General features: G+C 36.8%; 1 protein-coding gene across 1 annotated transcript in view; it reads right to left on the bottom strand.

The window, feature by feature from the left end:
• Positions 1-202: 202 nt before the first annotated feature.
• Positions 203-13,811, bottom strand: part of ACVR2A (activin A receptor type 2A) — a 93,613-nt gene continuing 80,004 nt past the window's right edge. Inside the window, exons 6-11 of the mRNA XM_055398921.2 lie at positions 13,580-13,723; positions 11,869-12,014; positions 10,082-10,196; positions 7,554-7,692; positions 3,432-3,562; positions 203-2,510 (exon numbers count right to left, since the gene is read on the bottom strand). Of these exons, the coding sequence (XP_055254896.1) occupies positions 2,316-2,510; positions 3,432-3,562; positions 7,554-7,692; positions 10,082-10,196; positions 11,869-12,014; positions 13,580-13,723 (870 nt within the window). The 3' untranslated portion in view covers positions 203-2,315. The remainder of the gene's footprint in view (positions 2,511-3,431; positions 3,563-7,553; positions 7,693-10,081; positions 10,197-11,868; positions 12,015-13,579; positions 13,724-13,811) is intronic.

Here is a 13,811-nt window from a genome sequence, read left to right as displayed (position 1 = left end):
TTCTACCAATGTAGTTCTCAAAAGGATACAGGTTTTATTGTAAAATTGGTTAGCTAGAGTTAAGTACAATACCCAGGATTTCTAAAAACATTTTCTAACAAGAGAAAACTTTATTTTGTGAATAACTGGTCTTATAAACTCTTTAAGTGTTCACATAAGCCAAACATTCATCATAATACTCCTTGTTTTCCTTTGATTTGACTTTTTAACTTTTAAAAACAGGATTAAATGTTCAGAACAGGTAGAAATCAGTCTTCAAGAGATGAACAATTTCATGTTCATGTATGAACATTCTCATTATTTTCCCTTCTTGATTAGTTTCCAGGTAGAAGCAAAACCAAGAAATTGAGAAGCCAAGTACTTTTTGAAATAAAGGTAAACTCAACACTGAAATGGGAATTCTTAGAAATACAACAAAGCCTTGGGTACGTTATGTGACCAAGAACACAGAGTTCTGTATGGTGTGTGGCACACAGACGACAGTGCTGTTCCTCTTCTTTCCCTCCCTGCTTAGAGTCTGTTGACCTATGTATTATTTATAAATAATATAATTTATTCCCAGAGATTAAGTGCACATTTTATGTAAAATGTAGTGTACTGTGTGGTTAAGTAGCCATTTGAAGATAACACATTCACAGTGAGCTCCTGATAGTGACACATAAAAAATTCTTTTATAAAATTAACATGGATTTTAAAATGACCTGACAAAAGTACATAGCATAATACTGACTATTTGTTGGTCAGTAATCTAATTAATGTTTTGCTTTGGCCTGTAAATTTGAGAAGGAATCCAATTATATTCTAATGTAATATTGTTCTGAAAAGCACTTTGGCACCTACTTATCAGTTCCATTTTCTCATCAAGGATAAGGCATGAACTATCCTAAATTAATATCAGTTAGTTGTAAAAGCAATTTGTGGAAGGAGGCTAAGCTATGTTACCTATATCAACATTGGTTACCTCTAAATGTCATTGCATATTTTAAGTCATACGTTTAACTTGTTATCCCTGATTTGTTTTAAAGCAGTAACATCTGAAATCTGTGCTTAAAAGTTTAAATCTCTATCCTAGGGTAATTCTTGACATATCACAGACATCAAATATTACTCTGACAAGATGGCACCAAGCAGAAATATAGTAATAAAGTTACAAGTCTCAAAGCAGAGAGTGAGGAATTCTGGGTAATGACAACTTCCTGAGGTGATTCTAAAACAGTGATCAAGAATGTCCCACACACTGTTTGGTGAAAAGAAATACACTACAATTTTACATATATAAATAGGAAAAAAAATCTGTTTTTAAAGAATAAAAATGAAGAGCTTTCCAGTGTTACAGCTCACTTAAAAAATTTTAAATCATGCTTTAAATTTTCAAATAGTCCCCAAGCACAGCACACCTAAAAAAAAATGTAGCTAAGTATGCAATATTTTGGGAACCGGACATAAGATGAAGTTTTTTTTAAAACATGGGAGAAAAGGGGGAAATACACCATTTTTTCATTTCAAAAGACAGCACTTTTTTTCCCTTAAATCACAAGCTAGCACAAGAAAAGCTAAAACACTGCTTTACGAATGGCCACTTACTGTTGGCACTAAGCATAGTTTACCTTTTTTCTTAAATAACACAGTGAATTTGTAATACCTTGTTACAAAACATGGGTCAATTTATTATTGAAATTTTGTTAGTGTTTTCAATTTTATAATTTAGCAACCGTGGAACTGAGGTATACCTTGTTGAGGGAGGTTAAAGTAATGCTTGGAAGCCTCTTTACTGTACCCCACTTAGATGACTTTGTTTATGTACACAGAACAGCAGCACACTAAACATTCACAAGCTGTGTCATATTGGCATTACAATAGTCATTTATAGAAACACAACAGCAAATGCAATAAAAACAAGTTACCCTTTTAAAATCTGAAATGAAAAGTTTTTGATTTAAAAAAAAATAGCAGTAGTTCATTTAAGGAATTAGTGTCTTCGGACAGACATTAAGAAATCTGATGTCAGTTTCCAAACACGTGATTAGCCAGGTCCAAAAAGATCCTTGATTTGGAGAGGGCCACATTCTTCATGTACATTTTTTCAAAAGTTTCTTTATAGAGTTTACAACTTTTCTCTTAGTCGCGTGTCCTTCATGTCTCTGCTACAGGCAATGCCATAAGTCTCCCAGAGCCACCTTTTGAAATGAGGGTCTTCTTTCTGAGATGTCTAGGAGACATCCTACTCATTTCACACAGAAAATAAACTGTAAGCAGTTTTGTTAGCAGCTCCAGTTGAGAGTCCTGTTTCTCAGTGTGTACACATGGTGCAACCATCATAGACTAGATTCTTTGGGAGGAAAGTCAACATTTGTCACCATCGTGACCACTGTTACAATGTCCTCTGTGGTAATGATATTTGTTAGTCTTTGCATCTGAGTAATTCTTTCACCTACACATCCAGCTGATAACCTGGCTTCGGCATCGTGATCCCAACATTCTTCTATCGTTTCACAGAGCATTGCCATTCCCTAAAAAGGAAAAACACATTTAAATATCATAGCAATTTTTGTTTTCTATTGGGAACTTGAGTAAAACTCTCATAAAGAAATTGCTATTCTTGTGGGTTAAAGAAAGTCTCAAAATTAGCCAAGTTTGATATTTGGCAACATTCAGTTTTGAATATCTCAAATGCAGTAACGTGGAGAGAAGCACTGAGAAAAAACAGTATTTTTTTTTTAAGCACTGGAGACAATCACAGCAGGTGATTTAATTCCAAATATCTCTGATCATTGTTCACAAAGCAGGTAATTTAAATTTAAGCTAACCTTTGAACTGAATTCAAAACTAAGGCTTTGAGAAGTTTACCAGTTTTTATTCTTTTCTTAGTTAATATCAGCATTTCTACCTTGCAGAAAAGTAGGAAAAAGGTTAGGAAGCCACATTTAAGGATTCTCTACTTGGCTTATCTATGTTTCTGGTTATATCTAGAACAAAATAACCAGGGCAATATTGTTCCAGCCTTCAAATTCCTAGTCTCTTATGAACTTGAAAATCACCTAATCAAAATGCAATAACTGTCATAGAATAATACTGGGTACTTCACTTTTTAAAACGACTTCATATGTGAAGGTGGTGATCAGCAAGGTTACCCAACTCTCCACAGGCTCACAGTCAGGCACTTGTTTCCCTTGGAAACCTTCCAAATAAGGGACACACTGTGACACAGGACACAAAGCCAAGTGTCCCCCACGGCTCTGACTTCACCATCTCCCTCATTAGTGTACAGATGTGGCCTTAACTGCATTATTTCTAGGACTCTAGTATAGAATATCTTGTACCAAGATCTCTGCCTCAGGAAATCCGGAAAGAAAATGTGGAGAAATATAAATCATTCCTCTGATGAGCATTTTTTTATTGGAAATTAAAGTGAAAAGCTAACTATAACTTACAGCATGTTTCTGCCAATAATCTCTTAAAACAGGCCTCTTTTTTTTATGCACAACAACTTCCTGCATGTCTTCAAGAGAGGGATGCTGGCCAATTTCTTCCTCAAATGGCAGCATGTATTCATCTACAGGTCCTGAAATGTAAAAAAGGGGGAAAATTCATTTTAATTCAAAATCATCTTGCCTTCCTAACTGGAACAAGTTTTCTAAAGCATACTCTTACCACCTTTTCCTAACTGTCATATGCTATAATGACAGGAGAGAAACAAACACTCAACTGTAGTTACAACCACAAATTTTAATTTAGAAGAAATCAAAAAGTCTGTAATTTGGGATGTAACTGCTAAGTGTTGTAAGGAGCTCTCTTACCTACTGCATAAGGAATACCTACCTCTGTATATAAGACACGGAACCGTGGATATGTGCATATTAAGGATATAACATCTCTATAAGGTACCTACTCCTCCTGCAATTCAGATCAGACTATAAACAGTAGTGCTTTCATTGAAGACTTTGGGTTCAGTCCATTATAGCCATCTTTATTCTGACATGCCCTAGCCCCCGACACAATCATACAAGGAAGTATGTACTCCAGAGGCACACCTGCCCTCACAAAAGCTGCCAGATATTTAGTTTAAAAATCACAAATGTACTGTATAAGCAGGGTTCTCAACAAGTCAGAATGGTGCCTTCACAAAAAAGCGAGATTTATTCTACAGTTGTTTTTTTTTTTAACTTGCTACTGCTAAGTCACTTCAGTTGTGTCTGACTCTGTGCAGCCCACCAGGCTTCCCCGTCCCTGAGATTCTCCAGGCAACAACACTGGAGTGGGTTGCCATTTCCTTCTCCAGTGCATGAAAGTGAAGTTGCTCAGTCGTGTCCAACTCCTAGCGACCCCATGGACTGCAGCCTACCAGGCTCCTCCATCCATGGGATTTTCCAGGCAAGAGCACTGGGCCTACTTAACTTAGGCCTACTCAAATTTAACTTCAGTTCAGTTCAGTCGCTCAGTCGTGTCCGACTCTGTGCGACCCCATGAATCACAGCACACCAGGCCTCCCTGTCCATCACCAACTCCCGGAGTTCACTCAAACTCATGTCCATCGAGTCAGTGATGCCATCCAGCCATCTCATTCTCTCTTGTCCCCCTCTCCTCCCGCCCCCAATCCTTCCCAGCATCAGAGTCTTTTCCAGTGAGTTAACTCGTCGCATGAGGTGGCCAAAGTATTGCAGTTTCAGCTTTAGCATCAGTCCTTCCAATGAACACTCAGGATTGATCTCCTCTAGAATGGACTGGTTGGATCTCCTTGCAGTCCAAGGGACTCTCAAGAGTCTTCTCCAGCACCACAGCATCAATTCTTTGGCGATCAGCTTTCTTCAAAGTCCAACTCTCACATCCATACATGACCACGGGAAAAACCATAGCCTTGACTAGACGGACCTTGGTTGGCAAAGTAATGTCTCTGCTTTTTAATATACTATCTAGGTTGGTCATAACTTTTCTTCCAAGGAGTAAGCGTCTTTTAATTAACTTAGGCCTACTCAAATACAGAAATTCAGTTAGGAGTTAGTAATAACTAACAATCAATAAACACAACGCTCACCAGAAACTTTATATTCCATTTTATCTTCACAGAGTGCAGGTGGCATTACCCTATTTTACAGATGATAAGCTCAAAAAAAGTTCCATAATTTGCATAAGGCATACAGCTATGAAGTAAGAGAGCTGAATCCACCTCAGAATGACTCGAGTCTGAAATGTCTGCCCTTGATGTTCAGAAACTGGTCACTAATGAGCAACTTCAGTGACCAGATATGTCTATATATAGATAACAAACCCTGTGCAAGTTCTCAAAACATACCAAATACTCCTGCATAGAATTAAGTTAACAGCGGATCATGAAGGAGGCTATCTAATTCAACCCTGTCTAACTACAAATATTTGGTGGCTGAACAGTCGGGCTCTGCCTGTGCACTTCCAGTCACGTAGAGTACTGACAATCTAAGGTGTCTATTACCCTCACTACTCTAAATGTGGTCCACAGGTCAGCAGCACTGACAGGCAGCTTGTAAAAAATGTAACTATTAGCCCCCACCCAAGACCTACTGAGACAAAATCTGAATTTTAAGATTCCCAGGAGTTTGGTTTGCACATTTAAATTTGAGACTCACTGAACTAAACCATCAATGATTAACCATCAAAAAAATTTAAAATCACTACTTTAGCAATGTTCACACTGTCCTCTATAATTTCTGACTTGGGTCAGAAATGCCTTTCTGCAACTGAGTATTCATAGCACATGCAAGGTATTTAAGAAATCTAAGCATCTATCCTTCGCTTATTCCATAAAAACTACCCTCATACAAAACAAAGCAACTCCTCACTCCTCCAAACTCCGATAATATTTCCTTACACTTCTCAGGTATTAACATTTATCCATGGCACAGGAGGTAAAGAATCCACATGCCATGAAGGAGACACAGGAGACATGAGTTTGATCCTTGGGTTGGAAAGATATCCTGGAGAAGGAAACGGCAATCCCACTCTAGTATTCTTGACTGGAAAATCCCATAGACAGACGAGCCTGATGGGCTATAGTCCATGTGGTTGCAAAGAGTTGGACATGACTGAGCACGTAAACTCAAAACACATTTACCTTCATGGACAATTCATACTTACCTTACTCTAGAATTAACTGTCCAAGATACATTTTTATCAACTGAATTGTACATTGTTTATCCCTCATAATATTACATCCAACTGATTTGCTTCAGAGTTATTAGTCAAATTTTAAGCAATGTATTTTCCTGTAACATCTGCCACCTAACCTGCTTCTTTCTGCCTCCATAAATGCACATAAATGCGCTCATCTTCCACTTTGATCCAAAACACACTGAACAGTTTACTCTTCTTCCTATAGACTTTTAAGCTAAAACTATCCAAATTGCTTCAACCTTTCTTAGGTTCTAGATCCACTCCCATACCAATTTTGGAAGAATGAATGGCTGTCCATTCCTGACCACTGTCCACTAAACTCCCTTTAAAAGCACCTTATCCCAAGTCAAATTTCATATACCAGAGGTAGTCTGTCATACACTGAAAAACTATTACAGTACTCTAGAAAATACTCTTAGCACATAGGTTAAGATAGTTACACCTTTTAAAAATTAAAATTAAAAAAACCATCAAACTAACATTGGTTTGGGGGTTAGCAGTCAGAAAGTTTATCTTACATTCTGATATCCCAAAAAGTATAACATAATTGGAGAAAAAAAGAGACCTTCTGAGGAGCACTAAAGACAGTACCCACAACCTATAATTCATTCACACCAGGAATATACCATGAAGGTTTACAATCAATCAATGTGAATATCTGTGTTTGAAAGGATTTCAAAAACAAGGACTAGGAATCCCTTGGAACCAAGGTGATGTGCTGGAGAACGTGACATGTTTATAATAACGTCTACAGTAGATCAGACTTTCAAAGCTTTGAAGAGGCAGAGTCTAACCTGCAGTATACTGTGCTCAGCCATGGAGGATAAAATGCTAATTCAGTCTGTTGCTGAGGTATATGTTTCCATCATGCAAGTGCTGAATAGCTTCCCAGGACAATGTCTGGGAGGCCAAATCTACATGCAACTCTCACCCAAGAGCTGACTTTAACCCTTAGGTGTCTTAGGACCCATATGACCTGACCAAGGTAGCAGCCCTCTCCCTGAATCTGGATCAGAGTTTCAAATCTAGGCTCTATCACTCATCAACTTGCAGCTAAAATAGACAAGCTACTTAATTTCTACTTAAAATTTGAGTGTCAAATTCCTCACACAGAAAACTAAGCTAATAATTACCTCCAAATTTGTTTTAGGAAAAAAGCTAAAGGTATGTGAAGTGCCCAGCAAAGCATCTGGCAACCATAATGAATCAATACATTTCAGTACCTTTCCTTTCCTGCCCTCCTGTCCCCTGCCTCCTGAATTTTCTCTACACTACCACTTCTGGGAGTCTACTTAAAAACAGCTGTGCTTTATAATATTACCTTTGAGAGTAATCAACCCTTTTCATACATGTGTAGCAGGTACACACACATACATATTTATCTTTTTAAAAAATATTTGTTCCCTTACCATCTGCAGCAGTACAGCGAGAAGCCAGTTCCCACAGGACTAATCCCATGGCGTACATATCTATCCTCAAAAATGCATCCCTTTGGAAGTTGATAGCACCCTCTAACACCTCTGGAGCCATATACCTTCGGGTACCCACCTGAAAAAGATGTTAAAAGCAAATAGCAATTACTAACTTTGTGAACTGACATTTTATCATTTGTAAAGAGAATCAAAACCAACTGTGGTCTACTATCAGGTAAGATAACTAAATTTTGACGACCAGAATTTTATTCCATTTCAACTAATACAACAGCCAAGACCCTGGAAACAGTGGACGAAATCATGAGTAGGGTGTGCTTAAACAAATAAAAGTACGATGCAGCTCTTAGAAAAATATGAGGGAGATCTATAAGGACTGACACGGAAAGAGTTCTAACAATACTGTAGGATGAAAACGGCAAAGAACAAAGCAGTGTATATACCAACATCCCTTCGGGATACACTTAATAGATATATCAACACATACTATGCCAGTTTAAGCTTAGACTTTCTCCCCCTTCTGGAAGTAATCACAAACTGAACAATGGTTATTTGTGGAGAGAGGATGGAACAAAGAAAAAATCTGTATACTTTTCGACTGTACACTGAAATGTATCCTTAAAAAAAAAATACTCTTCGAGTATAACAATACAAAACATAAAACAGATTAGCCACATAAAGGATAGATAAACTTTCTAAAGTTCTATTTGCACAAGATCTATTTATTTGTTTCTTCATGAATTCTGTCTTATATTCTTTATTGATATCTGTCCCTAACAGTTTGCTATTTCTTACTAATGCAACTATGGTTACCAAGCTAGTACAGCTGACTCTGGTTGGTGCTTGACAAAATTCACCCATTTAAAAAATTTCTATGTGATACCTGGGTAGATCACAATCCACTTGAGTTTTAGTAGGTATAGGGAGTGGCCCAGATATTAGTATTTCCAAAAACTACATTATTAAGTTACTGTGAGCTACACTAGAAATTGGGCAATTACCTGTAAATACACATTTAACAAAGATATTAGAAAAAAAAAAGTATTGCTCACTAAGACCCTAAAGTTCAAGTTTCTAATTCATTTATTAATAATAAGGAGAACACTTTGAAGGGGAACTTTCTTTTTTTTGCCACTTTAAATAACTTTTAATTGTGCTATAAGCAAACTTTTCCCAAAAGTTTCTCCTAAAGATAAATGTACGTCATCCAAAGTACTTATTTTTTTATGAAATGATGACATCTTTTTTTAGTGTAAAATGTCCTCTATAAATTGATGATGACAAAAGATAAAAACCATTTTTTTCCAGTGTTCTTTGCAAAATATAAAATATGCAATAACATGCATTTGAAATTTTCTGGTCCATGAAATCTAAAACAAGGAATCAGCGATGTATTATTTATTATTATGCATACATGTAATTATGTATTATTGTTATGTATTATTTTTTTACCCATGTCATATAACCCAATCATGAGGGCATTAAAAGATATGAATGAATCCCCCAAGTTTTTTTTTTTAAAGGGAGGGATGGTATGTTAAGTATTTTATAAGGTACCAAAGGATTGAATTCTTTGGAAAACTTAAGTCTTAAAATAATCAGCTCAGAAGTTTGGTCCTAGACTTCCTGCACAATCTCCCATCTCAGCAATACTCCACAAAAATGCTTTCCTTCCAAAATATATATGCTGTCAACTTTCTAGAACTATGACTGTTGACTAAATTCTCAAATCATTAGTCAATACTGCCAAAATTTGTTGTGCTGTGTTCTTGGAGGCCAACAGCATACACTGGGGAAAAAAGAAAGCTGAGAATCAGGTGATTAAATAATTTGCATAATTTGAAAGATGAAGCAATGATTATACAAAATCATTTGGCTTTGTTAAGGAAATAACACCTTTTGGTCAAACTGTTTTGAAAACACCTTTCTTAGCCTCAGTTTCTGAGAATAAAACATATGGATGTTCTTTTCCTCTCTGGCCTTCCTTACAGGCTCCTATTGCTGAGATCTCTGGGTAAACTTCAATTAACTATAGCCCATCAGGCTCCTCTGTCCATGGGTTTCCCAAGCAAGAATACTGGAGTGGGTTGCTATTTCCTTCTCCAAGGATCTTTCCAACCCAGGGATCAAACCCAGGTCTCCTGTGACGCAGGCAGATTCTTTACTATTTGAGCCATTAGGGAAACCCCAAGTTAAAACTAGTGAGTTAATAATATTAAGAACTCCCTAAAAGAATGAGGCCTATTAAAATGTTAGATTCACCTTTAATTTTAAAAATAGAGTCCTATAACATCTGAATTGTTTTAGATGAACTCCTTGATCTAAACTACCATATGAAAATATCTTCCTTAGCAACTTTAAAACTTACTTAAGACAGTTATTCTTGTATTAGATGCCAATTTAATAACCACCACAATAATTTTAGACCAACTGATTCCAGATCAGCCATCTAAGAAAATATGGGACAGGATTATTTTTCCTTAAGAGTTTATAGTTATCATCCTTACCTGTCCATGGGTATCACCTGCAGACTTGCCAGCCTCAAACTTTAACGCCAACCCAAAGTCAGCAATGCAGGCCGTCAGATTGTTTTTCAACAATACATTTTTACTTTTGATGTCCCTTGCAAACAGAAAGACAGACAAAGTATTCAAATTCAGTTTAAACAATTTATCTTTTAAATTTGGCTATGACTAGGAAAAGAGACTATGTATGCTATAAAAAAAGTTAATTCAAAGTAGAAAATACAGAAAAAGGGAGAGGGAAAAAAGCTTAAGTAAAGTCTCCATATAGCTTGAAGCACAAGGGTACAGTGACCAAGTCCTATCCACCACAGGGACAACAGGAAGGAATTATCCCCATAAAGCCATTTTATAAAGAGCTGCCATTCCAACGATATTGTCCAGCTTTCACATTATCTATGTCACTCCAATCTACCAATCCAAAAATTGTTTTTTAAGATGATCAGCACAGTTCAAAGTTAGAAACTCTCACTGAAACTTCAGTTTAAAAACCGAAATGAAAAAATTTTCAAATAATAGCACGATTGGGGTCTTTTGCCTTTTGGCACAGGCCTACATTTTTAAATAGTCCCTTATTTTAATGGTTCTTATTATATTCATCAACCTGGCTGTACAAAAAGCATCCCTAGGAATGTTTACCAGATAAAAAATTTTCACCATAAACATACATACTCCAGCTGGATCCTGGTGTTCCGAAAGAGTAACCATTTTAAGGCAATCAGATCTCCTCTACACTCCAGCCTCAACCAGTTCATGCCAGAGATAACTATACCCCAGGCAAACACATCTATGTCGTAAGCGATGGTTAAATTTATGTGTGCAGACACAGAGACCAAAGTGAGGCCGAGGACACAGACACCCACAAATGCTACAAAATCCAGTTTTAGACTCAATCAATCTTTAGGTACCCTACTCAAAGTAACTTTTGGGGGTTCACAACGATTATTTCCCATAGGACTATGTGAGGCAAGCAAAAATTCATGAGGAGGCAGTTACACTCTATGCAGGAAGATGAAGGGGAGCTACTTCAGAGGTGCAAGTCATTTAAGGTTTTCAAAATTGGAATTGAAATAAAATAATGCTTCCCTGCAACCTAAAACACCACTGGCACTCGATTAAGTATTAGTTCCAAGAATCAGTTAATTTAAAACAACCATCTTTAAACTGAACATAAGATGATAAACTGATCCCAGATTCAAGGAAGTTAAATTATAGTGGCTAACCGAATCCCATGTTTAAAGGGAACTAATGTTTTCCCTTTAAGGATCTGACAGTTGTTGGGTCCAAGTACTATTTCTTCACTGAAAAAGGAAATTTAGGCAGCCCAATTATTCAAATCATGCCTCCCATCATCTCAGCTTTGGTAATGATCACGTGGTCATTCAAAACACAACCAAAAACGTATTCAAAAATCTTTCCTTAATTACATCCTCTTATACCTATTTATATCATCTTTGAAGTTAATCATGTTTTGAGGCAAAATAAATTTCTCCTTTGAGATAAATACACTTTTATTCTTAACTATGTTTTAGGAAATAAGACAAATTGAAACATAAGTCAATCATTAATCTTTGATAATGATGTTAATATAAATATATCATCCAAATTACTTCCTGGCCAATCTCAAAGCTAATTTGAGAAACAAATAAAAGTCAAATGCCTCCGACAGCATGATTAAATAATTAGGGGAAAAGTTTTGCCCAATGGTTTGAAAGTTTAAATAATAAACAAATACTGAATTATTGGGGAAAATAATATAAATTCAGCTCTACCTGTGAGATATGGCGGGTTTGTGGCCATCTTTTAGGCCAGGTATATCCTCATGTAAATATGCCAATCCTCTAGCCATGGTTTCTGCAATATGACACAATTCATTCCAAGAGACCACATTAGCCTTAAGAAAGTCTGATAGTGAACCCTAAAGAAAGGGGGAAAAAAAACAACTTATGTTCTTGATAAAAGCCATGTGTGTATGGAGACTTTCCTTTTTACTTTTAAGAGGTTATGGAAGGCAACATATCTTTCCTTTCAGTGAATAATATCCAAAGTCCATTTCTTTCTGAATGGTTTTAAGTTTCACATTAATAAACATTTGAAAGGAATACCACTAATCTTTAAAGGTTTGCTATAAGCACAGTCCATCAATTTCTCATTTAGAAGACAAAATTTAAAAGAAAAAAAGATTATTGGAAATCTAAAATTCTAGAACATATTTTGAAGTTAAAATATACTGACTATAGAGATGTTATATCATAGGACTAGGAGAACAAAAATTAAAACATAAACAACCTAAAGGATCTTCCTCTGGAGATCACTGCCAACCTTTTGGTCAAGAATCAGAGAAATAAAAGAGCCACTTTTTTCTGACAATGATGAAACTGATTGGCAAAAATAACCCAATTTCCTACTTCACTAATGTATACTTTCGTACTAACTCTGAAAGTAGAAAAACTGAGGAAAAATAGCCCATGTGTTTTGGTGGCGGAGAAGGCAATGGCACCCCACTCCAGTACTCTTGCCCAGAAAATCCCATGGACGGAGGAGCCTGGTGGGCTGCAGTCCATGCGGTCACTAAGAGTCGGACACGACTGAGTGACTTCACTTTTCACTTATGGTTTTTCCAGTGGTCATGTATGGATGTGAGAGTTGGACTGTGAAGAAAGCTGATCGTCGAAGAATTGATGCTTTTGAACTGTGGTGCTGGAGAAGACTCTTGAGAGTCCCTTGGACTGCAAGGAGATCCAACCACTCCATTCTAAAGGAGATCAATCCTGGGTGTTCATTGGAAGGACTGATGCTAAAGCTGAAACTCCAATACTTTGGCCACCTCATGCGACGAGTTGACTCATTGGAAAAGACTCTGATGCTGGGAAGGATTGGGGGCGGGAGGAGAAGGGGACGACAGAGAATGAGATGGCTGGATGGCATCGCCGACTCGATGGACATGAGTTTGAGTGAACTCCGGGAGTTGGTGATGGACAGGGAGGCCTGGCGTGCTGTGATTCATGGGGTCGCAAAGAGTCGAACACGACTGAGCGACTGAACTGAATCCTACAAATTAGTGACAAATCAAAGATCAGATAAATTTCCTGACCTTACTTTTGTCACTAAGTGACACTGATTAAAGAATTTTAAGAAACAAAATTCAAGTTGAAAAATGGCTTGTGTAATAAAAGTGGATGGTAAATGGCGAATGAAAATTATTGAGCATTGGCTATACTAAAATAATTATTTGTAAGAGAAGTAACTGCAGCACAAGAAATCAGGGACAAAAGACTGGTATTATATAAGTGGAGGGTTAGGCAAAAAAGTTGTCATCTTTGTTTTTCTATTAATATAAATTACTTTTAAAACAGGTTTTTATTTATAAAGATTAACCAGTAACACCCTGTTCCCAGAAAAGTAAGTGAGGGTTTTATAGCCTACATTAGGAAAGTAATAATGACCTTACTGAGTTAAAATGGGAAGTATCAATAGCTCTACCTTTTCATGGAATGCTGTGATTAGCCACAGATCCACATCGACACTGGTGCCTCGTTTCTCTGCACCAATGAACTGAAGTATGTTCTCATGCTTCATTCCAGGCAAACTATAGACTTCATATTCATTCTGCCATGACTGTTTATCCTAGAGTTAAAAAGAAAGAAAAATAAGAATGCAAAGAACACAGGCAAATAAACCGTATCTAAGAGATTACTCAAGTAAGTTCTAAGAC

Source organism: Moschus berezovskii, chromosome 2, assembly GCF_049115385.1.
Source record: "Moschus berezovskii isolate FMDL1 chromosome 2, NW_MosBer_1.0, whole genome shotgun sequence".
NCBI classification, from domain to species: Eukaryota; Metazoa; Chordata; class Mammalia; order Artiodactyla; family Moschidae; genus Moschus; species Moschus berezovskii.
The sequence above is the reverse complement of the archived record's forward strand: the minus strand, read 5'-3'. Positions and strand labels throughout refer to the sequence as shown.